Here is a 27,244-nt window from a genome sequence, read left to right on the forward strand (position 1 = left end):
GAATCAAAGGGATCTTTGTACTGGGGTGGAAAACCACTTGGTGCAAGCCCTGGAGTCATGGTGGAATGCTTGGCAAGTATCAAAAACCACAGAAACCAGAACTAGAGAGAGAATAAGGTGACAGATTTTATAACTTCTTTTTTCACTTCAGAGTATTTAAGTAACCTCTTCCTGTGGTGGTTTTTTGCTGTTTTGTGAACTGCACCTGTTTGATATCTATTGGGATTTAAGATGCACAGTGTGGTGCAGTGATCTGGAATTGCTGGAGCATTTATCAATTAGTACTGGGTAATTTTTGTGATCATCTCTCCCGGACTTAGGTTAATTAATACAGAAAATTAATTCTGTACATCTGCAATGATATATCTTGCTAAAGCAAGTGATGAGGAAAACTTTGCGTGCTGCTTGGTAAATAAGCAGGATTTCAGAGATTGTAGGGTCCAAACACCAATCAACTGAACTGCTTGTGTACTGAAGACATGCACAGTTTGAAAGTGATTTTAACAGCTCTGCCAATTCAAAATTGACAAAGCAATCTGACATGATTGGAGATGTATAATGGATCAACACAGCCTTAAATTGGACCAGATTGCTATTTCCATTTTTTTCTTGTATATGGAAATTCTATTTAAACAATGTAAACCACAGCAAAATAATTTCGATCACAGATCAGCACATCTGTAATATTCACTTCACCAGCACTGAATCCTCACAGAGAGGTGGGACATCAGATTCCCAGGGAGACAGTCCTCATTTATCCATATGATGAACACTTCATTTGTGGCGTTCATTACCTCTAGATAATGGAACATTGTGTTTCTGCAGTTAGATAAATGCTGGGTATTATGTTCTTTTAACACTCTGGAGGCTACCACTAGCACCAGGCCATTTGTGAGCTGATGGGTTATTTATATTTTTGGATCTTCGGCTTATCTAAACAGAGATTAATAAAAGGGCCAGATTAAATTACCTGTTCCTTGCACACCCTGCAAGCGCGAGAACTTCCTATTGTGAAAAACGCCAATCACTTGTTTTTAAAATTTTTAAAAGTTTAATAGTAATAAAATGGTTATAAAAATAGTAATACAATTAGAGTAATAACAATTTGGACAAATTGAATTAAGACAATATTAGACAATAAAAGCAAAGAGTTACAGACGTCCAGGTACCTTTTCTGGGCATCAGGAGCCCCAAAAACGACACCCGTTAACAAAGGATTAACCCTTAAAAACAACAGCCTGCTGCATATTCATACACTCATCCATGATGCATAAATTCCATTCAAACACAGGATTCCGTCTGGTCTTCATCAACTTCTTCCCTCTAATCCTAACAGCGCCTTCGAGGCGGGAAGAAGTTTGTTTCTTCCGATAAGAAGGCAATAAATTCTTTTTCTCTGAAAGATCTAGGTGTCCTGTGGCTGCTAACTCGCTGCAAATCCTTTCTTTTAAATAAAACATCTTACATAGCATAGTTTCTATTTTAGCAATTTTTGTAACCTAAAACTATACTTAACACAGTACTTAAGAAAATTAATACAGCATTGCTTTCTAAATATTCAATATTTGCAAAAAGCCAATCATAAAATACATGCAATTTTCACACTATTTTTAAGGTCAGTGCCTGTTTTCAAGGTGACAAATGAATAGCTACAGTTATGGGGATTGAAGGTAATTGGTATAAGTAGCTAATGAATATATGCATCTGTTCAACATGTACAGCACTAGTATACTTTTAACAAAGAAAACAAATTACAGGCTTCTAATGTTTTGCTAATTACTTGTAAAACTAAAATCTGGTATTTGCATTTCCTAGGCACTGCAAGAATGGTTATTTTCAGGAGGCAGTGTTCACTGCAGTGCATTCCTGGCAGCTGCCAAACACAGGTCTTTGCTTTGGCTTTTGCATTTTCACACCCCTCTTGCACTGCAAGTTGAGAGCCTTACATGGAAATAAACGTTAACTTTCTGGCCTCCAATATAGGTTATTTAGTGCTATTCTCAGTATGCACCTATGAAAGAATGCTGCTGAAGTAAATTAAGATTTTGTCTGCCTGCCCTTCATAACCATGAATGCATTTTTATTCTTCAAAGGTGAAATGTTGTCATCTTGTCCAGTGTCTTGGAAAAAACCCTTTGAATCTGAGAGTAAGAGGCATGCGTTGGCACTCAGTGTAGTGAACTTGTAGTTAAAGTTAGGAGTTGGCAAAGAAGGCAGTGCCAGCCCTGGAGCTGGAGCGTTCCTGGGCCCGGAATGCCAGGGGGGGATCGTGCCCAAGGGCGGGTTCGCTGTGGGGAGAGCGCGGTCCGAGCGCCGCGCCCCGGCTGCAGGGCAGGAGCCGTGTGCGGGCCGGGCCCTCTCGGGAGTGCGGCGTCTCCTCAGGGCAGCGCTCCGGCCCCGCTCCCCCTGGCCCGGCACCGGCGGGAGGGCGGCAGTTCCCGTGGCAGCAGCAGCGGGTCCCGAGCGGTGCCGGTTGCCGGGAGCGGCGTGTCCCGAGCGGTGCCCGTTGCCGGGAGCGGCGGGTCCCGAGCGGTGCCCCGGGGCGGCAGCAGCGGCTCCCAACGGGCCCGTCCCGCCCCATCGCGTGGGCGCTGCCCGCGCCCCTATTTATAACGTATGCCGCGAGCGGATTGGCTGGGCCGGGCTGGCCGCAGACCCGCCCCCCCTTCCGCCGCCATGTTGTGTGGCGGGGCGGGGGCGGTCCGGGGGCTGCCGTGAGGCGGGCGGAGGGCGAGTCGAGGCGGCGCGGGCGCTGCTGGCGCTGGGCAGGGGCGCTGTGCTGGGGAGAAGAGAAGGCGCGGGCTGCCGGGCTCGCTTCTGCGGAGGGAATGACGGATGCCGTGATCCGCAGTGGCGGCGAGATGGAGCCGGAGCAGCATCAGCGGATGGAGAAGACCAGCGCGGGCGTCCTCGGAGCGGAGAGTAACAGAGCGGGAGCCGCTGAGGACACCGCACAAAATGGCGGACGCTCTGAGAGCGGTAGCGCTGGGGAGGCGCTGCTGGTGGCTGCTGTTGCTGCAGAGGACAAGGTCCCCACAAACCCCAGCATCAATAGCAGCAGCCAGCGCAGGAGCAGCGTCTCGACGGCAAATGAACAGCAGCAGCCGCCCAGCGGTGTGCTCGGGGGGCCGCCCCCTCTCCCTAAGCCCTCAGAAGACCAGCAGCCTGTTAGGAAGAACTTTCAGATCCCCAGGAAGAGCAGAGAAAAGAAAGGTTGTTCCTTCCCTTCCCCTCCTTTTCTGCCTCGCTCCCCTCTCCATCCGATTCATCAGGCAGCTCTCGGACACCTCACACGGCTGCATGCGAGCCCTGCTGTGGAGGAGGCTCTGCTGGCTCGCACCCGCGAGGCTGCTGAGGAGCCGATTTTAGTGTCAGGATGTTACATTCTTTTCCTACACCTCCTCTTTTCTTTCTCACTTTTATTTTGTCACGAGGATGAAACAAAACCAAAACCAAAGCTTGGCTTGAATTTCAGATCTCTGCTTTAGAAGGAGGAGAAGTTGGATGTGATCAGAGTGGGCTTGAGTTGATCTCGGCTCTGCTTCTGGAGGTGCCTTGGCATGTGGAGAAGATGTTTCTTTGGGACGCCGACATCAGCGAAGATGGTTCGCTTTTCTCTTCCCTGACCTCCTCCCTGCAGGAGAGGGGTGTAATCCTGGTTAGGATAGACGAAACAAACCCAGCAGAGTTGTCCTTCATTGACGAATCGCAGAAGACTCTTATCTGGTGAAAGTTCTTTGCAGGGAGAAAGGGAGCATCCCACCTTCTCGTGCCTCGCTTTGGAAGCGTTCTGCTTCCAAGTGTCCAGGGTTTGGGGTTTTTTGTTTCTGAGTAACTCTTCCTCTAAAAGCCTATGGTATTTCTTGCTTTTCACAAGACTCCACTGGTTTCTTCTTAACTTTGTTATTGTTAAGTGAAGTTGAAGACATGTCTGATTTCCTTCCTGAAATTTATCTTAGTTCTTGCCCTTTTGCAATATGGAGTCAGTAACTTAGTCCATATCACAAAAATACTTGTTTGAATAGGCTTCTTGTTCTTCAGAGAAGAGGGTAACATCTTAACTTCTTGAAATGCTTTCTTCTGTAAAGAAGAGATGAAGGTAGGTTTATTTCATTATCCAGTCTTTTGTCTCCAGTAATAGACTAATTTCTTTTGGCAGTAATGACCCCTTTTTCTTCCTGGTCATTCCCATTGCCACCCCGCTCTGGGGTGATACAAGTCTGGCAGAGATTCATTGTAAAAAGAACTGGGTTGATTTGGAGAAAAAAAGTCTTTTATAATTCATCTGGCAGAAAAATACCTGGATGTAACTTGGTGCCTCATGAACAATCGAAGTGTCTTGTGTGCCACACCCAAGTGTGGTTTAAATGTGTTTCAGAAATGTTTGTACTTAACCAACGCTATCTAGAGTTGCTCTTTAGCATTTGGTTCCAATGTGAATGAAAACCTGCAAAATACCTTCGTAGGTCATCTAATTCATCATTTGCCTATGCTGAGCCATCTGCAGTGTGCAAAAAGCTTTGGATTATGTAGTTCAAACCTCAGGCTTCTGTGGCCTCTGAGGTAGAAGAGGGAGCCATTCTTGCCTTACTTCAAAAACTGACTTGCTAATGTCAAGGTCTTTGAGCCATTCTCGCCTTTTTTCCTTTCAGCCTGCAGAAAGGCTCTCAGGTATTTTGATCATTCTGACGGCTTGGAGCTTCCCAAGGTCTCAGAGCAGACCCTGCTCCATTCAGCCCACGGTGCTGGTGGGTTTTCAGCTGTGAGTGTTGTTCTCTCGGCATGGACTGCCAAACTGCAGTTTGAGGACAGCTAAATTGCCATTGGGATTTGCATTGTCATTTGGAAAATGATGCAATTCAGTCAGTTCTGGAACTGCACTGGAAGATCAGCACTCAATCATCTGATGCCATAGGTAGTGGCTCTTGCAGCATCCTTATTGTTAGTGCTTAAATACATCTTGTTAAATTGCAAAATAATCTGAATGACACCAGTTCCTCAAGAGAGCTCTCTTGGCTTGGTTCTAAAGCCCAGCATGAAGCAGTACATATGGAAGCTTCCTCCATCATTCCTTGCCTTGCCATTGTCCTTGTTCTGATTTTTAAACCACCATGTGTTTTGTGGATGTACCATCCTGAGACACAGCTGCTGCCGTGATTGTGAGGGCTTAGCTGCTATGGACAGGATCCCCTTGTCCGAGGTGTTTGAGTTTGTTTGGAGGTGGGGTTTTTGGTGGACTTTAAAGTATTTTTAAACACTAAAATGTGTTTTAGCAACAGTTTTTGGTAGTCAAGAAATGAAAAACTGAATCTGAAAAGCACAAATGTAGGAGAAAATTTAAACTTTAGCTTTCAAAATGTAAGAGAAATATCCTAGAAAATTTAGGCTTTAGCTGCTTATTTATCTTCTTCAGAATTTATCTTCCCTCTTGGAGACTTAAGTAGAGACTGAAAGTCAACAAATTCTTTGCAATCTGAAGAAAAGATACCTCCTAACAACTGTGATCAGTTTGCACAGAGAATTCTTCTGATTTTCTCATTCTTTTTGCTGGCATAGGAATTCAGGAAACAAATGAAAGAGAAGTTGGCTGCAGCATTATTGTTTTAAGGTGTGCCTGCATTTGTTTTGCTCCTTAGAAGTTCCTTGGAGGTTTGTTTTCTTGGTACATGGAGTTCAGCAATGGTGTTATGCTCCACTGAGCAGCTTATCTGTCATTTGTCTTCAGGCCTTTCCTGGCCTCTTCTAATTCAGTTGTCTGATCTTCACAGGTTTCCAAGTCTGCTTGAAACTTGAGAGGTCCTTGATAGGATTAGGAAAGCAAATTTTAAGGATAAATCAGTGTAAGAGCACTTTTGACTTGCTGAACGATCCGAGTGATCCCCTTAGCAAAGGATAATTCCAGCAGTGATGCTGACATGGCAGCCGGTGCCTTTGAGGGGTTGCTTGTTGATTAAAGCTGGAGGTTCTTTCTGGAGTCTGTCAAAGTAGCAGCTGCCTGCTGTTTCTCAGGCTGAGGGGGGAAAAAGGCCTTGCTTTTACCCATCAAACTCGGCAATACCTGCATGAAGGTCTAGGTTGTCCCTTTTCTAATTCATCGTTTTGCCTTGTCTTTTGTCTTCTGATTTTCCCTTTCTTTGGTAGAGATGGGCACCTGCTGTTTGCTCCACGATAGTTCTAGGTGGAGAACTCTCAGTCCCTGAACTTGGTAACAGTTTAGGCCTATTGAGAGCACAAGACATTTTGGGCTGAAAAAGTCCTGAAGGTAAAAATGTCCCAGTTGTTAACACCACAGATTTTTTTGTCTTAGTCTTAAAAAATGAAGACTGAAAGAAATTGAGACTTAAAAGAGTGGAGCTCAATGGAGCTTTTGTAGCAGGAGCACTTGAGTGAGGAATGCTAGCATTCTGCCTGCTTAGCTGATAGGAAAATCATTAATTTACTTACCTTCCCTTCAAACTTTGTTCAGCATTGCTCAGGGAGGATCGCTCTGTCTTCACATTGTGACTTAAAGCAATTAAACCCAGGGACTCCAATCTCAGCTTTCTGAAGTTGAAACATCAGACAGCTGTGAAAGAAAAGTAAGCCTCCTGGGTATGACATACATCCAGACATCCAGTCCAGTCCCTGTCCTTTGACTAGTCCTTATTAGCTAAACTCAATTTCCACCTAAAAATAATTACATAAATTCCCATGCCCCGGATAGAAGCTGTACAAACTCAGTATTTATTTACTTATTTTTACCTGTGCTGAGCGAGCCAGCAAACCCCCAAACAATTGACTTGTATTATAAGGATGCTGCATGTTAGTCCTTACTTTAATTAGAGTGTAATTAGCCTGGGGCAGTACAGGTGCAGTGCAGCCCCATGTGCTGTGTCCAGCAAGCCTGGAAGATGTGTGTGTGCTCATGGCTGCTCCCTGAGGTGATGGAGGACTGGGATGAGCTCAGCAATTTCATGCTTTGCCTGGGGGCACAGCCTTGGTGGCTGCTGTACAAGGTCTAGTTTAGTACTTCTCAGTTTTATTTTAGCTTTTTCTTGTTTGTGCACTCTTTGCTTGAAGTAAGGTACAGGCCCTGCTGTGGTGACATTGACATTTCAGACCATCACTGTCCCTGAACACCTCAGCTCAAATGGGGAACTGGAAAGTATTGCCTGGCTTCTCACCTCCCTGGGGTGATGTTTCATGTTCTGATTGAGAACATGAAGTCTGCAGTGCCTCGAGGTCTGGAAGAAAAAACTGCAACAATCTTTATGAAATTTTTTATTTTCTGTTTTCCATAATTGAATGATTAGGTAGGGCTTTCCCATAAATGTGTTGAGCACTAAGTGTATACTAGTTTATGCAGATTCTCCCTACCAGGAGAATAGGGTGACTTGCTGATTTAGGGCAAGTCTGTCTCATCTTGCTCCCCAGGGCTTTCCACAGAACAGATATTTAAACACAAAGAGGGGCATGGTTGATAATATTTGTGTGTATGACAGGATCTTAATTAATGTGATAATGTGCCTCTTCCTAGATTGGCATCTGGGAAAGCAGGTGAGACTTTATGCCTGCCTTGTGGTGGCTCTTTCTAACTCACCCTGCAGTGCTTTCTGCTTGTTTGGGCTCCAGATGGAAGCGAGAGGCTCATTTTTACCGAGCTTGTGTCCTGGGGGAAGGAGGGAGGAGGGATAAGGTGCAGTAAACGCTGGTAAGAAAACAGGAAATTGGGTCAGGCAGCTGGTCCAGATAACCTTCTGCCTTAGCTGGTGGTTTTGAGGAGCTGGCAGTGTGTGAACCCCAGATGTGTGTGACAGGGGGTTGGTGCTGTAGTGTCCAAGGGATGTTCGGGACTGCGGTGGAACAGGGGGTGCTTTCCCAGGGCGTGTGTGCCTGCAGCAGGCTTCTGTTTGCTATTCTATTCATAAGCATTTATCTCTTCAGTACAAGAGCATTCAGTCCCAGTAATACCAAGTTGAGAATTCCATTCACATTCAATTCTGTCTCCTCCCATGCTGCTGTCAGCTTTTGAAGAATGAAGGTGTGGTTACTGAAAAGGATGTTGCATAAGGATGGTTTCTAAATCACTTTCGTAATTTCCGCTCTTTTACAAAAGTCACTTTCTCATTGGTGGTGGTGTTGGAATCCTTGCTTGATTTCAGTTTGCAGATGTGGTGTTGCCTTCTAAAGTGTGCAGCTTTTACTAAATAACACAGAACAGTTTGGTTTTCATTAGGAACATTTGTTTTATATTGAGGCTTATGCAGTAAATCTTTTCTGCAAATGAGAGAAAAATTGCTGCCTAAATCTACTGCCATATTACTTAATGAAATTGGAGGATATGCTCTGAAGATGGAATTAAATTTAATTTCTTGTTAGAGTGATGGTAGGTTGCTTTTTTGTCGTTTTTGTCTTTTTTTTTTTTTTTTTTTTTTTTTGGTGAGATTAGTACTATTGTTCTTAAGTGTTGTAACCACAGTAAAAGTTGTGTGTTTTTGGTGGGGGTTTTGGAAGTTACTCTGAGGATAAAACCACTTGTTGTGTTGTGCTAGTTCAGTTCCCCCAGAGATGTTTTCCTGGCCACTACTCAAAGTCTGCACTGCCATCCCGTGCTGGCTCCCCCGGGGCTGCTCCTCTGATCCCTTTGTCACCTTGGCACCCAAACACAGACACGGAGCTGCTTCCCTGTGGGAACTCAGGTGAAGGTTCTCCCAGGAGGGAATTGGTTCAGCAGCTCCTGAAGGGCTTTCCTTTTAAAGCGGGTATGGTAGGGGACAACATCATCAACCACGAGCACAGGCAGTGGGGCCCTGGGAGTTTTAGCAATAGGAGCTTATTTGTCTTCTTTAAATAGGATTGGATTTCTTCATATTTAGCTTAATTGCCATAAGCAAATCAACACAAAACCTCATAATAATTCTGAAGTGGGGCCAAGCTATGAAACTGCTGTTGAGGTTTTTATTAGGACAATTTGTTAATTAAAGGAGTTAATTAGTAAATTACAGTTCTGAAAGTTTAATTTCAGTGTTTTGCAGTACATATTAGATGTTTTTCAAGGGGTAAATTCAGACTTGAAGTGCTTCCCTTACAAGCTTCTGAGAACCAGTAGCTGTGCAAGAGCAATATTAAAAAAACACAATTGTGATTTTTAAAAGATGCTATCATTCTAGGAGATTTTAAGATAAACTTTAAGTTTATATTTGCCGAGTATTCTAGGTGTTTTGTGTTTGAAATCGAATCACAAACCATTTATTTTCATGCATAAACTGTCAGTGAACTGGAAACTTTTGGATGTTTTCACATCTATGTTGATGCTCATTATTTTATTTCTTCTCTTTTATAGCACTCTTTCAACCGGTACTTCCAGAGTCTCGAGAATTTGAGGAGATTATAAACATTCTGCATTCTTCCTACTTGGATCCCAGTTCAGTGTCCAATTTTAAATACAAGAGAGCCAGCTTAGTTCAAAGTGAGCTGTTGGAAAAGGAAGTGAGTATATTTGTGGCTTTTGCTTCTCAATAAGGTACCAGTCAAATGCCAGTGCTTCTCAGTCTAGAGGCAGAGACCTGGGCATTATTCTCAGTTGTGCAGCTGATCTTTAATTGCAAACTCACATCCCCAGAAATGAAAGCAGCTATTTTCAGGCAAGTTTATTACTGCATAGTTTTCAACTTTTGCCTGCCAGGTACCTCAAGAAGACTAAAAGAAAAACTGTATTTGGCACCACTTGTCTGTGTGTTTTTAGCTGTCAAAAACTTTCTTAATTTTTATTAAGGTATTTTAATAACCCAGAAGTTTGTTTTAATGTTTTCTTGACGGGGCTGATGTTTCCTGTGAAAATTAAGATTAAAATCTGTGTCTGATAGAAGTTTCCATAATCTGTGTAGCTTTGTTGTTTTCCAAGAAGTACTTTAACTAAAGTTGATCCAGTAATTGGAGCACCTTGGTTGAAGCCCCTCTGTTGTGCCTTATGTGGTGTCTGTTAAATCCAGCCTGGGCTTGTTCTCATCACTCTCAAATGAAGTTTTCATTCCCAGTGCCAAAAAGCTTCACATATGAAGTAATTGAAGAATATTATAATTCGTTTGCTGTTTATCATCTTGAAGTTATGAAGTAAACTGAAGCTTTTTCTGCTGTTACATTAATTGTTCATGGTTACAGCTGAGAAATATTGGTAAAAACCACCTCAGGAACAGTGAGGTGCGTCTGCAGAAATGCTTGTACAGTGTAAGAGATCTGTCTCCTAAAAAGAGAAAAAGTCTTATTTCTGGAGTTTCAAAGATTATGTGGGAGGCCTTGGGCTGGATGGTTCTAGCCAGTTATGCTACAAAGATCAAACCAATCTGTTACTGCACAGGTTTGTTTGAGGAGCGTCTCTTAAAAAAAACCAAATACTTGGGCAGATTAGGCCAGTTAGATTTCCCACAGGTATAATGTTCTCGAAATCTAATTACAGCATCCAGTGATTTAATTTGGATTATCTTTTGATTATTTTTGTACACTTGGATGTGCTAACACAGCTGGGGCATTAAAACCCTGGCAGTGGGTGTGGCAGCAGCAGGGAGTGTGTGCCTGTGCTGAGAGCTGTGTGCCATCAGTTCACAGAGAAGCGGCGGGAGCTGAAGCGGGACGGGCGCCCCGAGAAGGAGCTGTCGGACAGCTACGCCTTCCTCATGGTGGATCGCTGCCAGGTGAGCCCTGAGCCCTGCAGGGACATGCTTTATCCAGCACTTGCAGCTTTTGGGCCTTTGGGGTTTTTCACAATGGTTTTATTGGCACAATCTTAAAGTTACTTTTGCAAAATTCAGCACTGGAAGGTGTAGAAGGATAGGAAAGGGATCTGTCACCCTGTAAATCCTCTATTCCCTGCTACATAAGGTACTCCATTTATCTTCTCTGGTTTAGGCTCTGTTTTATAAATAGAAGGATAGATTTTCTAGATGACATGTGAGTTTTTATTTGGTTTGTGGTTTTTTTTTTTTTAATTGAGGAATATTTTATGCCTTCATTGCATTTTGTTTTGGTATTTTTTTTCTTCTTTTTTTGCATCAATAAGGTGACCTGTAATATTAGAAAATGGTCATTGTCTTCTCTGTCTCTTCTTTGATCATATACTTTTAATCAAAGTGATGGAAAAGTGATTTCTGTGCTTTGTACATGCAATCATTTGACAGGTATTCTTCTGTTTCAAATATTAAAATTTTCTGTATTAAAGGCAAGTAATATTCATAAAGAGTGTTTGAGGTATAGGGAGGGTGTGGTTTTTTAAGATACAGAGGAGTTTATGTAGCTGTTCCATGTCAGAGTTTAACTTACACAGTTGAATAGTTCTATAGAGAATTCAGACTAGTCTTGCCTCTGTTTGTAAGGGTTGGGGTTGTGTTTAAATCTCAATTTATATTCTGTAATTGTAATTTCTTGCTGTTTGTTCTGTTCATATCCTGCCTTTCCTTACAGACTTGCTTAAAAACCTGTCTGTTCTCTTTAGATCCAGAGCATATGTGAAAAGGGGCTGCAGGTTGGCCACTCCAAACTCTCAGTTCTCGGCAGCCCTTCCATGGGTAATTATCTTTTCATTAGAAGTGCTGCTTATTCAATAGCAGTTGGCAGATAATGTGATGCAGTTGTGTCACCTTCCAATCTCTTTTATATCACTAACTGCAGCAATGTCACAGCAAGATGTTTTTAGGAAAGGAAATGGACATCAGAGCATTATTTCATAGCTCTGTTTTTGAGTAGTTCAGTTAAATTCCCTTTGCAAAGGGAACACCTAATTCTCAAACCAGTGTCCCATGTGTTTCCAGTAACCCTGGAGGGGCAAACAGCCAATGCAGTGTGTGGCTGGCTGCCTCTGTGTTTGTCTGTAGGTGTGGGCATTCAGAGATGCCTCATGGACACAGTAGCTCAGCTCAGTTTGATGTAGATAGAACTAAAATTCTTGAATCCACAGACCCAAGAAGAGCATAGATAAATTGGAGACTTAGAAGAGTCAGAAGGGGTTAAAGAGTTTTGAGAGTGCAAGACAGTAAGTGCCTTTTGCAAAGCTTTTCAAATAGAAAATTAGGAACTGATTTTGTCATCCTATTGAGAGGAACATGGCATAGAAGTATCATGAATATTGAAAGCAGACAATATGCATGAATATAGAAGTGAATACTGAAAGCAGGAGTAGGTGAGAGGTGGAGAACAAGGCTTTGTGAGCATGTGAGTTTTTACTGTTTAGCTGGTAAAGGGTCTGGAGCAATTTGCTCAAGCAGTTAAATACAGACTTGGAATGAGAGGAACCTAAGGCAAATGGATGCTTTATGGAGCATCTGAATTCAGTTACAGCTCTTTGGTCTGAGGTAGTCAGCCAGACCAACCGATGACAGTGTGTGTTTGAGGCTGTAAAATCTATGAAATAACTAAGTACAGAAAAGCACAAAATTATTTTACCTTTGCACTTGAGTGTCAATTGTATCTTTATTCTTTTGTGTGCATTGAGCTTTAATCCAATGTAAGGCTTTTGAAATCTCTAATAATGTTTTAACATTCACCATAATGTATTTTGGCTTCTTTTTATACTCTTCTCAGGTGTCTATATCTCCAAGTACGCTGATTTATTGCAGCCTAATCCTCTAGAATCTGGAGCAACTGGAGATGTGATTGTTTTTAAAATAATAAAGGTAATTTAATCTTGCTATTCTTGAAGGATTACATTGCTTACTGGTAACACACAGGGGTTTTAACCTAACTTGTAATTTGTGCAGTCATCTGTGTATACAGAAACTAAACATCTACTAGATTTAAAATCCAGTAGTGATATTAAGCTGAAATAAATCATAATAAATTGTTTTAGAAGGCAAAAATATGTTGGTTTTTTTTTGAAAGTATGAAAATAATGTACTTCCAGAAGTAGCTTTCTTAATGGTTTGTTTTATTTTCACTGCTCTTACTTTGTTTGGTACTGGAAGCAATTTGTCAGTTTGCAGGACAAAGCTCCTGCTGACAATTCTGCTGTGTTATTACAGGGGAGAATGAAAAGCATATACGACTACACTGGTATGAAAGCAATGGAATCAGCCGCCAAGAGCATGTTGGATCCCACCCCAAACCACGAGTGTCACGTTTCAAAGAATGCAGGCAAAGTCACCTCCCTGCTGGCTTACCGAGCCTACGAGCTCACTCAGGTACAGCTGGGCCTGTGGCACCTTCCAGAACACTGCACAAGCAGAACTTGGGAATGATGAGAGAAAATCCTGGGGATAGAGCAGCCCCTGAGCTCCCTGTGCAGCTGCAGCTGGGTGTGTGCAGCAGCCCAGAGGTGTGCATTGGAAATCCCAGATCAGCCTGGCAGCCTCTGCTGCTCCATGGTGTCATCCTGAACCCCGGGAGATCTCCCTCACATAGGGGGAGAGGGAATAGGAAAAAACTGGGGAATACATGGGACTGGAATGGAGGCTGGAGGAGAGGACTTGGGGAGTTTGAGGTGTAAAAGTACAACTGGTTTGTGGTCTTTAAGTGGGACTCCTAAAAGGGAAAATGTTGGCTAGGGAAGAACAGCATTTTTCTTTTTTTTTTTTTTTTGCTTATTCCCCTTTCCAGATTCTCAGGTTTGGAGATGATGAGGGAAGACAATGAAATCAGTTCCAAGCATTTATGTTCCTCCAGGTGTTCTGTCTCTTACTGCAACAATCTGTTGCAGTGAGATTATTCCACCAAGTATGCAGGTTTCAGGATCCTTGCTTGAAAGCATTCTCTTCAGTATTAACTTCTTTTATCTTCTGTAAATTAGTGAAATAGATGGCTAAAAAATGAATATATTTTTTCATTTCTCATTGTAAATTTGCCTAAATTAACATTTTATATTGGTGATTGAGCTAAGGATAGACTCCAAAACTCATTGCAATATTTACTTTCCTCTGAATTTTTTTGTTTTTTATTAGTTAATCCCTTCTCTCACCAAAAATACTTTCAAGTAAATTTTGCATTTCAGTAATGATTTATTCTTGATTCACTCCTGAAGGTGCTGTCCATATCTAAGTGGTTAATAAAGGAAGGAGAAGATTAAAAAACCTATCTTAATTTATTGTATTTGCTAATACATATGAGAGGAGCATTTAAAAACTTCTTTATTTTAAATCCCAGCATTTAAAGAAATTAATGATTGCTCCAGGCTTCTGATTTAACACTGTCCCTTCTTTTTCCCAGTTCTACTTTTATGAATACGGCTTTGATGAGATCAGGCAAAGACCAAGACATGTTTGTCCTTTTGCTGTTGTTTCATTTGCTTACAAGGATGACGTGGTACAAGGACCAAAATTTGTGCCCCCATCAAGGTAAGCTAGGGAATGAGTTGTGGATGTAGCAGGAAGAATTCATAGCTGTTGGCAGTAGCTTAGAATTGATTTAAATGAGCAGTGCTGAAGTGAATGAATGTGTCACAGGGACTTAGTATAATAAATAGTTCTAATGCAGAGCAAGAGGTGCCAGAATTGGTTTTATGCAGCAGGGGGCCCCTGTAGGAAGCAGTTTTGCTGCTCTTCCCACCTGCTTGCCTTTGGCCTGGGTGGAATCCACAAATACTGAAGGGTTTTACCTAACTGAGGAAATTTGTGGACATAAAATCATTCACAACATTATCTTGCTTGGTACTCTAAAATAATATTCTGTATATTTTGTCTCTGAACCCTTCAGTGGTGTCTGCTGGTGGAGAGAGTATGTAGATGGCCAGTTGATCACAGATCCATTGTGATAGCTGTGCTGGTAGGAAGATGTCCAGGTGTGGGGACTGTACTGTGAAATGCTAAAAGCAGTTACCAAGGTATCTAAAACAGTACAAGATGCTGCAGCAGTGCTAGATGGAGGTTAGAGGGGGAATTACCAGTCTTCCCATTTTGTTAGACTGATAAACTATTCTTAGTGTGAAATTCAGTGGTCAGAATTCTCTGTTCCAGCCTAGTCATTCTGTCTCTCTTCTTTTGTTTAGAGCAAACACCTTCCACGCAGATAGAAGTACAGGTAAGAATGAATTCTGTTTTTTGGTTTTATGATACAGACAGGGAAGGTTCTGATGATTTTCCCCCACAGTTTTATGTTTGACCAGTTTAGTTATGCTGAGTGTGTACCTGAATTTTATACTGAACCATGCTGGTTGCTGATACTGGATGATCAAACAGACACCTTCATGTGTATCTTCTTTTATCAGAATGAACCACAAGTGAACTAAATCAACAGCCTTTTTTCCCTCTTTCCTACTTAGAGTGTGGTAGGAACTGATCTTCAGTTCCTGAATCTCCTGTTCAATGGCACTTCACATAATATGATTCTGTGTCATGCTTTGTTTTGAACCTCATTCAAGCAAAGCTGATATGTGTGAAAGTGGTTGACAGTTAAGGTAAGGAAAAGAGGATATAATTCCTCAGAAATTAGCATCAAGGATTGCTTGTACTGGCAGGTGTAGGTAACAAACCAACCTCCTTCACTCTGCTCAGAGCAGGTCAAAACATAACAGGGTTGATAACATCCTTTCTGTTGCCTTTTAACATTATTGTCTGGTATTAGTATGAAATTTTCCCTGTACTGATTCTGGAGATTCAGCAGCCTCTTCTTTCAGTCACAGCTGGCAAGTGGTTTCACTTAGTCTTCCTTTCTCCATCTTAATTTAGAGAAACCCAATGTTACATTGTGGAGGGGACAGCTTTGGAATAAAGGCAAACTTGTGTGCCACGTTTCCCTGAAATCAGCAGCGCGATCTTTCCTTCCATGCAAGCTGTGAGTATTGCCATTTAGACAGTAAGTTTAAAATACTGCTCTGTTGAAACTCTTTTGAGTAGAAACTGCTGGTGAGTTTTGGATATATTCAGATGAAAATCTGAAATACTGCCTAAGTGCCTTAAATGCATCAAACAAGAGTGGAGTCATGTATGTCCAGAACTTTCTTATGCTCAGGCAGACAAATGTCAGCATCTCTTTGCTGTTCTGTTGTTTTGGGTTTGTTGGGTTTTTTTCCATTCGAGTGACACACACTCCTCTGCAGGAGTAAACACCCCTGGCTCATGAGATTGTACAAAGAAGTTCTTCTTAAGGCCATGTATTTACTGGTTCTTATTTTATCAGTGAGCGTAGGAATATAGAAAGTAAAAAAAGAGGTCTTTATTTCTTTTTATCTCCCCCCACCCTTCTTCTCCAGTTCTGAGAAGCTTGAGGTTGAAAATGTTGTAAGCATTGATGATTTGAAGAAAAAAATTTCACCAGCATTGTTCTTAAAAGAAACTTACCAAGAAAGAAAAGAAGGTAAATTGTTCTCATTTAATTTCTTTAAATTCAGAATTTTCAAGTTTCTGAATGACAATTTTGTTTCTTTTTTCCTTACACTCTCTTTCTCTCCTTGTGTCCTGGCAGTGTGGAAGAATGGCATGTACTGTAGCCTGTATGAAGTTGTGGAGAAGTCCCGTTCTGGGAGTCACTTAGAGGGTTTGCTTCAAAAACTAGAGAAGGAGAAACTTGTGAGTGCCACAGATTTGACTATTCCTATTTTTAAAAATAATTGTACTAGTTAGTAGTTTCAGGCATATTACAAGATCCACAGTCTCACTGGAATTTCTTAGCTGGCATCTTAATTATCCGGGCACTTGTCTGCCCAAGACAGAATTATCTTGCAGTCAAGAGGAGTATTCATGGTGAACCAATGTCTTTGAAGCAGTTTGCTCTTTTTGCTTGAAAACAGGTCCTTGTGAAACCACTTGTGGACAGAGGATTTCTTATTCTTCTTTCTCCTTGGCAGATGATGTCCCCTTATGGTAAGCACACTCTGGGTTTGTGTTTGAGTTGGGTTTGTTGTTTTGGCTTTTTTAGAGGGGTAGGTTTTTGAGTACTGGATTGACTTTGGGTGGTGTTCTCCTTTTTAACTGTTTTTCTGTTTTTGTGCTCTAGACCAGCAGACTGGATGCTCCCGTGTGCTTCATGCGCTGTTTCTGTTCCCAGAGTCCAGAGGTGTCATTGGCTCAGGTAGGTTTGCTCACTGTTGTGTGCAGGTTTAAACAGAGGTGATGTTCTGGTGAGGATTTTGTAGTCAGTCAGTGTGAACTAAGAGTAACAGTTTGCATTGGTTATGGTCATGGTATTAGAAATACTTGTTGCTTCACAAAAGCAAATGTTGAACGTTGTAGCTTCATTTGTTCATATTTGAGAAAGTAAAACTTGTTGAAATTTCTTGATATAGCATCCCTGAATTAATTCTTCATGGTCATTCCAAACTGTGTTTCACCCAGCATATATTAGCATAGAGTATTGCTGACTAGTCATCATTTATTTATAGCTTCATGGTTTGATTTTAATTGTGGATTCCCTTTTCTCCTTTTGGCAGCACAAAAAAATGGTCCCTATGGAACACAGAAAAAATCATCTACCATGGCTTCACGCAAGAGAAGGGAAATCGTTCCAGAATTCACAAAGTTGGTTCAGTCTCTGCATTTTGCTTTGTACCAGGCCCGTAAGCACAGCGGGGGAGATTACAATGCTGTTGTGGAGAAGTACATCTACGAGTACTTCAGGAAGCTCTACCATGGCCCTGGGAGAGCCAGAGAGTTTCTGCTTCGTGAGTACGCACCCGTGCTGGATGACAAAAGATTTCTGCACCCTGCCCCGAAGTACAAAGGGCACCTCAAGACGTGCTTGCAGAACTATGTGTTCAGCTGGGAGTCCTATCAGCTGCCCGTGTGTAGGGCCAGGGAGCTGCTGGACAGGAACCGCAAACCGCAGCGCTTCAGCCCCAGCTCAGATTATGAGGCCAAGAAAAGAGTGCCTCGTTCTGGAGATGATGATACCGAGAGACTCAAGGATCTTATTAACTTGATCCAGTGTAGAAAGAAAAATGTAGGTGGGGATTCTGATTTTGAAGACCCCAGAATTAGGAGTGGTCTGAAAAGAAAGCTGGAAGAACAATCTGAAAACTTGCAGAAATACCTAAAAATGAGTGACTCTTCAGAGAATATTTGTCAGTGTGAAGGTAAGAAAGTGTTTGTTTAGTGTTCTTCTTTGAACATTGTTATTCAGAGCATATTTAACACTTAATCATCATAGATTGAGTATCTTTTTGCATGCTGTGGCAATTTAATGCACGATGGTTCATTGGCCTGAGATCTGTCAATAGAGATAAAGTTTATTTTTTGCAGGTTTCCAGGTTTATTTTGCAGGTTTATTTTTTTAGGAGATAAGTTAAGGGGAATTTTCCTGGAAGTTGCTTTTGTTTAGCCTCTTTGGAAAGAAAGCAGACTTTGAAAGAGTTTACTTGCCTGTGGAGCTGTCCAAAGACTTTCTAATGCAGAACACTTAGCAGACTTGGTTTTGTCTTTTGCAGAGTTTGACTTTGCTCTAATCCTTTGTGTCCACTGCCCTATTTCATACCTAAGAAGTTTAGATGGAAGGGAAGAAGCATAGTTCAGTTTTGAAATAGCCAGTAATGTGTGCAGTGGGACAAAGGAAACAACCTAATAAGATTAAATAATGATCTACATCCAAACCTCGGAGAAGTATCACAGGTACCTTCTGACTTAAGGTCTGCCAGAAAAACCCCTTTGATTTCTGTTTCCCTGACCATTTTCTGAGGGCAATTATGGAAGCCTCCTGCAAAAGGGGGGAATGGGAATGGGGTGACACAAAGAAGAGGGGATTTCCCTCAGCACCAGTCACTCTGGTGTGTGTGAATCACTGGAAGATGAAGTGACTGATCTTAGTTGTCCTTAGTTGCCCTCTTGAGGGGACAGAAGATACTGACTGCCATGTAGGGATGAAGGAGACGAGGGGTGGACTTTATGGTTGGGATTCCTGCTTGGTGAATTCTGTGAACCTCAAAGGTGTTTTGACATTGATTAATGATGTAGAATATGCGATGAAAGCATGTCTACATTTTTGTTAAAATAATGTGTGTACATACAAACTGACGCTAAAGATGGAGACTGCGGGTACGTGGCAGATGTTTGTGGGGAGATCTGGTTTTGTTTCTATTTTAAGACTGAGCAATGGATTCCTTTTCCCTTCCTCACCCTCTTGTAAGGTGGCAGAAGCTTGGATTCCCCACACTGCGTGTTGTCAATGAACGCTGAGCACGGAGGCCGCGAGGGTGAGCCCAGGCAGGACGTGCCGGACGCCGCAGCCGACCCCAAGGGGCTGGTGCAGGCGATGCTGGAGACGCTGGGCCCGCCCAGCCACTGGGACCCGGCGCTGCTGCGGCAGGCTGTCACCAAGGCCTTGGCCGCTGAGGAGCTGGAAGAGGATGTGAGACAGAAATATGAGTATGAATCCGTTCCAGCTCAGGACAGAGATGGTCATGAGCTTGCTGCCGCTGCTCAGGCTGACGGCGCTCCCTTCAAGGAGCCGCAGAGCCCGGCCCTGCTGGAGCCGGACGCGCCGTGCTTGCCCTACCCCGTGGATGTCAGTCTGCAGCTCCCACCCAACGAAGCACCCCTGGAGCACACACTACATTTACAAGTAAGTGAAACTGCCCAGATGCTGACAGTGAAGGAATTTTTTTCATAAATATGAGACTGAATGAAAAAAACATTGTTTTTTTTACAGTGGCAAACATAGATACGCACTAACTCTTCTGTGAAGCTTTTCTGTTTGGTAGGAACATAGGTGGAAATTTTCTCCACTCTTAAATGTGTTCGTGGTTCGTTATTCTTTTTGTGATAAAAAAGGAGCAGAGTTGAAGAATTCTGAGTATTTCACTGCAGTGCTGTAGATGAGTTAGTGATCACAGTGCCCCAGCTCCTTACCCTACAAGAGTGATTGTTCCATGATCTCTGGTACTTCCACGCAAAATCCAGTTCCTAATTCTTAGAGAAGGAGCGAGTTTGTCCTACCTGTAATCTCTATGCTGTTTTGCTTCTACCTATCTGGAATGCGAGGTGAAATTGGCTTTTTTAAGGGCCCAATACTAGTTGTAGGCAGTGCCTCAGCAAATTCATTATTTAAATTTAAATAATTTCAACTGTATTATTTAAAATGCCTCCTGGCTTTAGTCAGGTATCAAGACAACAGCCTGGAAAGGAGTGAGGGAGCTGCCAGTTCTCGCCTCCCTTCCCCTTTGGCACCCAGAGCTTCCACACTGTAAGAGCAGTGCTCAGGACTGCATTAGTAATGGGAGACCAGAGAAATACCTCGTGGAAATCCAGGTTTAATGGATTACATTGATAGCAGAATTGCCAGTGAACTCACTTCTTTCTGTCAGCTGCTCAGAATGTAAAAACTTAATAGTGAGCAAAACCAAAAGAAGTTGTTTTGAGATGAGCATTTTGCTTGGTTTCTAGGACACAGGCACTGGGAGTACCTTTGAAGGCTGCAGTCCCTGTCCTAGTGCACCTATAGAACATGGCTATCTCAGGCAACCTCCCTACTCAGATAATGTGGGGGAAGTTGGAATGCACTGGAAACTTATCCCAATTACAGGTAAGATGGATTTGAACTCCTCTCTTCCTACAAGTTGTGAATGAAAACATATTCTAGAGGTTTGTGCCTGGATTCATCCATCCATTCTTGGCTCACATGTTGGTACACAAGCACGTCTGTAGCCTGTGCCGTTGTTTCTTGTATTTGATAATTACAGAAATCTGGATGAAAACAGATATTGGTGGAGAATATTGGTGTGGCCTCATATTAACACAAATTAGAAATGTGAATGCTTTAAAAACAAACAAAACTATAGTTTTGGATATGGATGGTGAAGGAACTGAGCTGGGGTTATGAGGGTCTGTCTGCACTCCTTGCAGCACCACTGAAGCTGTGTCAGTAATCAGTCAGACTGATGTCAGGTGATGACAGATCAGGTGCAGCTTGCAGTCCAACTCCACAAGGTCATTTGTGTCTAAGCTTTTTAAAAGTGAGCATTTTAACCTAGTAGCAAATGGAAATACTGGAATCATATGTTGCCCTGCTCGATTTCTAATTTAATTTGTAATGAAGGTATGTCCTGTTGTGCTTATTCTACATTATCTCTGGGAAAACTACTTGTATTCTGCTTTTTCAGCAGACTTGGACTGTGCTGTTTGACTGTCTTAGGAGCTGTAAATGTACTGTGCTTCTGTGCCTCAGCAGACTGTAACACTTGAGTATTGGCGTTGAAGTTGGTTGGTGGGGGAGGCAGAGCAGTAATGCTGTTTTCAGGCTGGGGTTTGGAGGTTTTGGTCTGTCCCCTGTGTGTGTGAGTTTGACACATGAGAGGATGGTGATGGTGATGATGAACTCTTCTTCTGTAGGTCTGAAATCACCTGAAGAGCCACCGGAATATTTGCCACCAACGGATGCACTTCCTAATGACCCCCGGGTAGTAAATAGACAGAGAAATTCTGACTATCAATTGCCATGCTCTCCATTTTCAGACACACAGAAGGGGACAGCAGAAGATGGACATTACACAGGACAAGTGGAGAAACTTGAAGATCAGTATGAGATAACAGATCAACCTTTTACAGCTAAGCATTCCATTAGTGCAGTAATAGAGACAGCACTGTTAGAAGAATATAAGCTCTTTGCAAGAAAGATTAAAGAAATTTTGCAGCAAAAAAACATTCCTTATGTCAGTGACATGTCCACACCAGTCCTTTCTGCCCAGGAGAGGATGATGAGACTTTCTGAACACATATGTTTGCAGGCATCAGAGGTTTCTGTCCAAGAATACGTGGAGAGCCTGATTGAGAAGCTGGACAGTGTCATTTTGGCCTCTTCCTGCGTGAAGCCGCCCCCCGCAGTGTATGGCAGCCCTGAGGCCCTGGAGGCGCCGAGCAGGAGCAGCGCTGCCCCCGGCACCGGCACCGGCACCGCCCTCCCGGATTTGCCGTGCGATCTCCCGGGGGAGGAGCTGCCTTGGGCCGGCCTGGCCCCGGGCACGGACACTGCGGGCCTTGGGAGTGCTCAGCCAGGGGAACAGGCTTCTGGTGGGGATCTCCGGGGAACACCAGAAAAGACTCAGAAGTCCCCTAAGAACTTCAACATTTCAACTCAACCAGATTTTTCTGATTTGATAAGCAGGTTAAAGCCTGAATTATTTACCGGTTTCGTCCAAATAATGGAAAATGTACAGAAAAACAGAATCCAGTTTTATATTCATGAAGAGGAAGAAAGTGTTCTCTGCAGAGAAATCAAGGTAAAGCTGTTTCAGTTCCGCCTCTCTCCACTGTCAGAACAGAGTGTCTTTGAAATCCACTTGTATGAAACTGGACTCACTTGCCCTGTGAAAGTGAGCTGTGAAAATAGGCTGTCCTGTCCCCTTTCCTCACTGAGCTTTTGTGGTAGCCTTGCTTATATTTAGCTTTTACGTAAGTCTTTGAGCTGGAAAACAGAACAGGCTGCAGGTTGGTCCTTTCTGAAGATCCTGCCAGGGGCTTACAAAAAAAAAGTGATAAGTGAAGAAATGTGATAGGTACCATTTTAGAAAGAATGTGTGAAAAGTCACTGTGTGTGCCTTTGGGGTTGTTTCTCTTCTCCTCTAATTAATAGTAGACAGAACTTTGAGGAATCACTGTGCTTCTGCGACTTAAATGTGTAAGATAAAGTGGTAAACTTCTGGCCTTCCTTGAAAACTGGGGCAGTTTGATCGTGTCAGTTGGTTGTGTGTGATTTGATAAGAATGACTGAGTTGCTGAAACAGCTGCTCTGTGTTGCTGCATCCTTCTGATTCATTTCTGGGAGGGATAAAGCAGCCAGTCCCTCTGGGATGCACTGAATGGAAAACCTCCTTGCAGTGGGTGTCATCTGGGCATTGTTTTTACCAAACTGCCTATTGACCTTTTCCTTGTCTCCTCTCTCTGTGGTGGCAGGAGTATCTCAGAAAGTTAGGGAACACAGAGTGCCATCCAGAGGAGTTCCTTAGAAGAGGAGATAATTCAGAGAAACTGTTGATCATTATCCAAAACGAAGACATTGCCAATCTCATCCATAAGGTATGTCCCACGTAAGTAACTGGGAGCTACAGAAACCTGCTGGCAACTGGGAGAGGAGCTCATGTGGGGCAAGGCTGCTTCCTTCCAACAGCACAGCATTCAGCAGCGCCCTGTGTTTAGCTGCTGTTGGAAGAAACAAAATGGTTGTTGTAGTAAAAATGGTCTTGTCCAACATTTACTCATAACTTCTTCCACCACCATGCACAGGCCAATGCGTATTTATTGTCAGTAGTTGCAGAGCTGTGCAGAGGCCTGAGTAGTTCTGGTTCTGTGGTGCTCCAACAGGAGGTGAAGGCAGCTTTCACATGGCCTGAGCTATTCCTGCCAGCTTAAGACCCTGTGCTGGACAGAAAGTAAAATTACTCAAAGTGCTCAGTGTCCATTTACCTTATTGCTGTAATGCTCCTGAGAGAGCACCTCCCTAGGCAAGGGAAGAAACAGTGATTTCTTGAAAATGTGTTTTGAAGTTGGTGCCTGGCATTAGTAGATAGGAGAGTTCTGTAATTCCTTTATCTGTGTGACCTGTGCTTACAGCTCTGATTTCCAATGTTTTTCAACAGATCCCTGGCCTGGTGACTCTGAAGAGGTTCTCCTGTGTCAGCTTTGCAGGGGTTGACAGTTTGAATGATGTGAAGAATCGCACTTACCATGACCTGTTTGTGTCTGGGGGTTTTGTTGTGTCAGATGAATCTGTCCTGAACCCAGAGTCCATCACTACAGGTAGGTGTGATCCTTCTGGAAGGTTTAGAACTAAAATCCTGACATGTCAGTATGTGAGAGGTCCTGTACTCACCTCAGTGAAGGATCAGGTCCTCCAGTTTTTGTGATGTTCTTTAAAAACTTCAGCTAATTCAGTCTCTTTCTCAGCCCAGGGTGTTCTTGAAGAACACATGAACAGGGAGATTTTGTCTTCACTTTATGTTGCATTGTGTCGTTATGTCTGTGGAGCCTTTTATTCCTCACTACTCCATCCACAAACATGCTGTATATACTTTTTCTTCATTTGAAATTCAATAGCTAATGAAGTTACAATTTTTTGCAATATTTTAGCAAGGCAGAGTGTGTATGCTGAAGTCAGCTTTTAAATACCTGAGGTACAGCAAGGCAGCTCAGTTTTATGATACTGCTGTTGGCCAGCCTGCATGGAATAAAGCTTTGAAGTGAGTGGCTGCTGTTTGTAGTTGTGTGACCGTACTGTGACACAAACAGGAAACAGCTTTCTGTGCACACTGAAGCAATATTTTCAGTCTACATACCGCAAAATTGAACTTTTATTCAATATCTCTACAACAGATAAACTGAAACAGTTCCTAACATTTCTGGAGGATCTCAATACCCCAGATGGGAAATGGCAATGGAAGGTCCACTGCAAAATACAAAAGAAACTGAAAGAGCTGGGGAGGTAAGTAAGGTTCTATAATAGCAGCTGTTAAAAGGCTTCAGCTTTCCTTATGCCATCCAAAACACTTAACAGAACTTACTCTTCTGTTTGTCTGTTGCTGTATAGACTGACCTTAAACTGTTTCTAATAGTGAGCTTTGCCCACCCCCTGCAGGATGAATGCCAATGCCCTGAACCTGCTCACCCTTCTGAACACCTACCAGAAGAAGAACTTGGTTGAGATTCTGTCCTACCATAACTGTGACTCTCAAACTCGAAATGCTCCAGAACTTGAGTGTCTCATCAGGCTTCAAGCTCAGAACATACAGCAGAGACATGTTGTCTTCCTAACAGGTAAACCCCACATTTGTGAACACCTCTCTCCCTGTTTTGATAACAGGTGCTGGATATTAATACAAACTCCTCTTGTATGTATTTAGAAAAGAATCTCAAGACTCTCTCGAGTTACGTTGATAATGGCATCGTGGTTGCTGCTGTTGATGACTTTATGCATAACTTTAAAAATCTTGTGGGGTTTCACAGCTCTGATACTGAGCAGAACAACCTTGCTGCTGGCAGTGCTGGCCAAAGACAATCAGGTGAGGTCAAACACACTTAAACTTTCCTTCCTAAAGTGCATGTGTGGGGTAGAGGTGCTGGGACAGTGTGCCTGACTCTGGTCAGCAGCCACTGCAGCTGGCAAGGAAAACTCAGCTCTCAAGGTGTTTGAAATGGTGGGGGAAAAGCAGTGGGGATGGAGACCTTCAACACAGAAGTACAGGCTGATGTGGTATTTGAGGCACTAGACAGGGCATCTGTTGTCAGGGAAAGGATAAACTTGTCACTTCCTGCTTTATCTACTTGGAGTAGATAAACTGTACTGAGATGTCAGTAATTGTACTCCTTTGATTGTCTGATCAAATACTCACCTGCTGTGTAACTTTAGATCCTGTTGTGACATTGTCCCCTTTGGAGCTGGGAGTTGGGATTGCCCAGCACTAAATATGAGCACGGTGTGCAGAAGCTTTTAGCACCAGTAACTGGACTCTCCCACAGAGGGTTGAGTGTGTGTGTTGAGTAAGTGAACTCGAGTGGCAGAAGACCAAGACTTAAAGTGCTGTTGGACTGGCAGACCTGAAGTGTAACACTGTGAGTAGTGTATGGCCTTTTAAACCAAAGTTTATATTTCAATAGAATAGAACTTTCTCTCTCTTTTAATGTAGTTCTTGTAGAAAAGGATGAGAAGGATGAGGAGGACATGTCTCTGGATTCAGGGGATGAATTGGCAGAAATAGAAATCTGCAGTGGTGCCTCTAAGTGTGATACTCATGTGGAAGCTTTGCAGCCCGAGGCCAAGGGCCCACATGGAGTAGATGCTAAAGCAAGCTGCTTATCAGTTACAGAGTTACCTCCTGAAGCACAAACTGGCCTTGGGGAAAAGACTTACAAAAGTGACTTGGAAGAGAAGCAGCCAATTCCTCCAGTTTCTACAACATGCTCTGCTGAAGGAGAAAAACACAATGCAGTTGAACAAACTCCCTTCAGTAACTTCCAGGTTTATAGCAGACAATTAAACATGTTCCATCAATTCAGCCACTTTAGTGTCCTCACTCATCAGACTTTTCTGGGAACAACATACCCAATTTCTCCTGCAAATCAAAACCAGGAAGGGAGCAATTATTTTCTATCTGCCTACAATCAGAGCATGGATACAGAAAAGTCATTATCACCTGGTGGCTGGGAAAGCTGCTGTGATTCTTCCAGGCCATACTCAGAACAAAAATGAACTCTTAAGTCTCTTTTTCTAAGTTGCTGTGGACTTCTCTGTTTCTAAAACGTTGGATTAATGATTTCTATTTTATTCTGGAACAAAATGTTTCTTGTTCTTGTTATCTCAGATGTTTTCATGTTCTATTTAAATCCCTGATGGCCCGTCCCTGTTGGAACCATCTGAAAATTTAAATAAATACATATATTTTTTAATGTTTACTGTACTTGAATTATCTTGTTTGTTGGCACTTTTAAGTTTCTACATTTGTATTTGACCTGTTACCTAAGCTTCAGTTTGAGGTCTGTTCAATGTAAAAATGAATGTTTGCCTAAAGTATGTGAAAGAGCCAGTTGTCTTTTTTTCTTAACCACAAGAGTATCCAAGTCATGTTTCTTTACATAAATATTAAAATTAATGTATTTATTTGACATGGACACAAATTTTGTACAATGTTTTTACATAGCTCTAAGGCCGTGTACTTATTTTCATGACTATATACTGGATTTTGGCTAAATACCTCAATTAGAGTAACCAATGGTGCAGTTCCATTACAAAAAAAAAAAAAACAAATAAACTCTCAATGCACAAGGGACTTGCTAACACATTGCTTTGTCTGTGGTTTTTACATTGTTTGCAAAGTGCTGGAGGAACAGCCAGGCTTGGTTTCATGCCCAGCAATTATCTGTGTGTCTCACTTGGTGCTCTGTGCCCTCCCAGCCTTTATCTGGCCACTGTGATTACTGCAATGAGAGAAGGACAACATTTATTGACTGTGGGAATTCAGTTTGCATCAGAAAAACCTCAGTCCTCTCCCACTTCAGCTGAATGATTGCTGGGGCTTTCAGGCACTTTTAAAAGTTTGGTTTTGTTGGTTTGGGAGCTGGCACTGGGGTAAGTACAGCTTTCTCTGTTTCTTACTGCTGTCTGTTCAATTTCCCATCTGCTGGGTTCCCAACCCTTCCCCTCAGCCATTCTCTGTGGAGCTGCTGCTCTGCTCCCTGCCTGGGACTCCTGGCTCTGCACAGTCCTGTGTTTGGGGGAATTCCTGTTCGTAATTTGATTTTAGTGCTTTTCTCTGGGATGTGCTGTTTGGTACCAGGTGAGTGTTTGCAACCACATAACTCTGAATCCACAAAATTAGTTGGGAGAAAATTATTGGTGAAAAAGCGCAGTTTTTAAAAAACAAAACCCTTGC

General features: G+C 42.7%; 1 protein-coding gene across 4 annotated transcripts; it reads left to right on the forward strand.

The window, feature by feature from the left end:
* The first annotated feature begins 2,651 nt into the window (after positions 1-2,651).
* TASOR (transcription activation suppressor) lies at positions 2,652-26,267 on the forward strand. 4 transcript variants are annotated; one of them, XM_074549873.1, is made up of 23 exons: positions 2,652-3,213; positions 9,323-9,468; positions 10,578-10,670; positions 11,468-11,540; positions 12,553-12,644; positions 12,990-13,148; positions 14,170-14,297; positions 14,948-14,979; positions 15,627-15,732; positions 16,151-16,254; positions 16,363-16,466; positions 16,688-16,760; positions 16,894-16,968; positions 17,327-17,968; positions 19,016-19,449; positions 20,271-20,409; positions 21,339-22,102; positions 22,776-22,898; positions 23,459-23,618; positions 24,192-24,300; positions 24,454-24,632; positions 24,719-24,877; positions 25,502-26,267. In XM_074549873.1, the coding sequence occupies exons 1-23, from the start codon at positions 2,829-2,831 to the stop codon at positions 26,062-26,064; spliced, it is 4,842 nt and encodes a 1,613-aa protein (XP_074405974.1). In that variant the 5' UTR covers positions 2,652-2,828; the 3' UTR covers positions 26,065-26,267. The 4 variants fall into 4 exon arrangements, with proteins under 4 accessions (XP_074405974.1, XP_074405976.1, XP_074405973.1 ...); XM_074549875.1 differs by having other exon boundaries at positions 21,216-22,102; positions 25,225-25,539; XM_074549872.1 differs by having other exon boundaries at positions 2,653-3,213; positions 21,216-22,102.
* The last annotated feature ends 977 nt before the right edge of the window (positions 26,268-27,244 follow it).

The sequence above is a fragment of the Zonotrichia albicollis genome, chromosome 12 (assembly GCF_047830755.1).
Source record: "Zonotrichia albicollis isolate bZonAlb1 chromosome 12, bZonAlb1.hap1, whole genome shotgun sequence".
In the NCBI taxonomy this organism is placed as follows: Eukaryota; Metazoa; Chordata; class Aves; order Passeriformes; family Passerellidae; genus Zonotrichia; species Zonotrichia albicollis.

Excerpts from the sequence above, each read along its gene's own strand:
- TASOR (XM_074549872.1), top strand. The coding sequence starts at position 2,829 with ATGACGGATGCCGTGATCCGCAGTGGCGGCGAGATGGAGCCGGAGCAG. Across the intron at positions 14,298-14,947 it reads AAATTTGTGCCCCCATCAAG|AGCAAACACCTTCCACGCAG; the intron begins GTAAGCTAGGGA and ends TCTTTTGTTTAG. Across the intron at positions 15,733-16,150 it reads TCTTTCCTTCCATGCAAGCT|TTCTGAGAAGCTTGAGGTTG; the intron begins GTGAGTATTGCC and ends CTTCTTCTCCAG.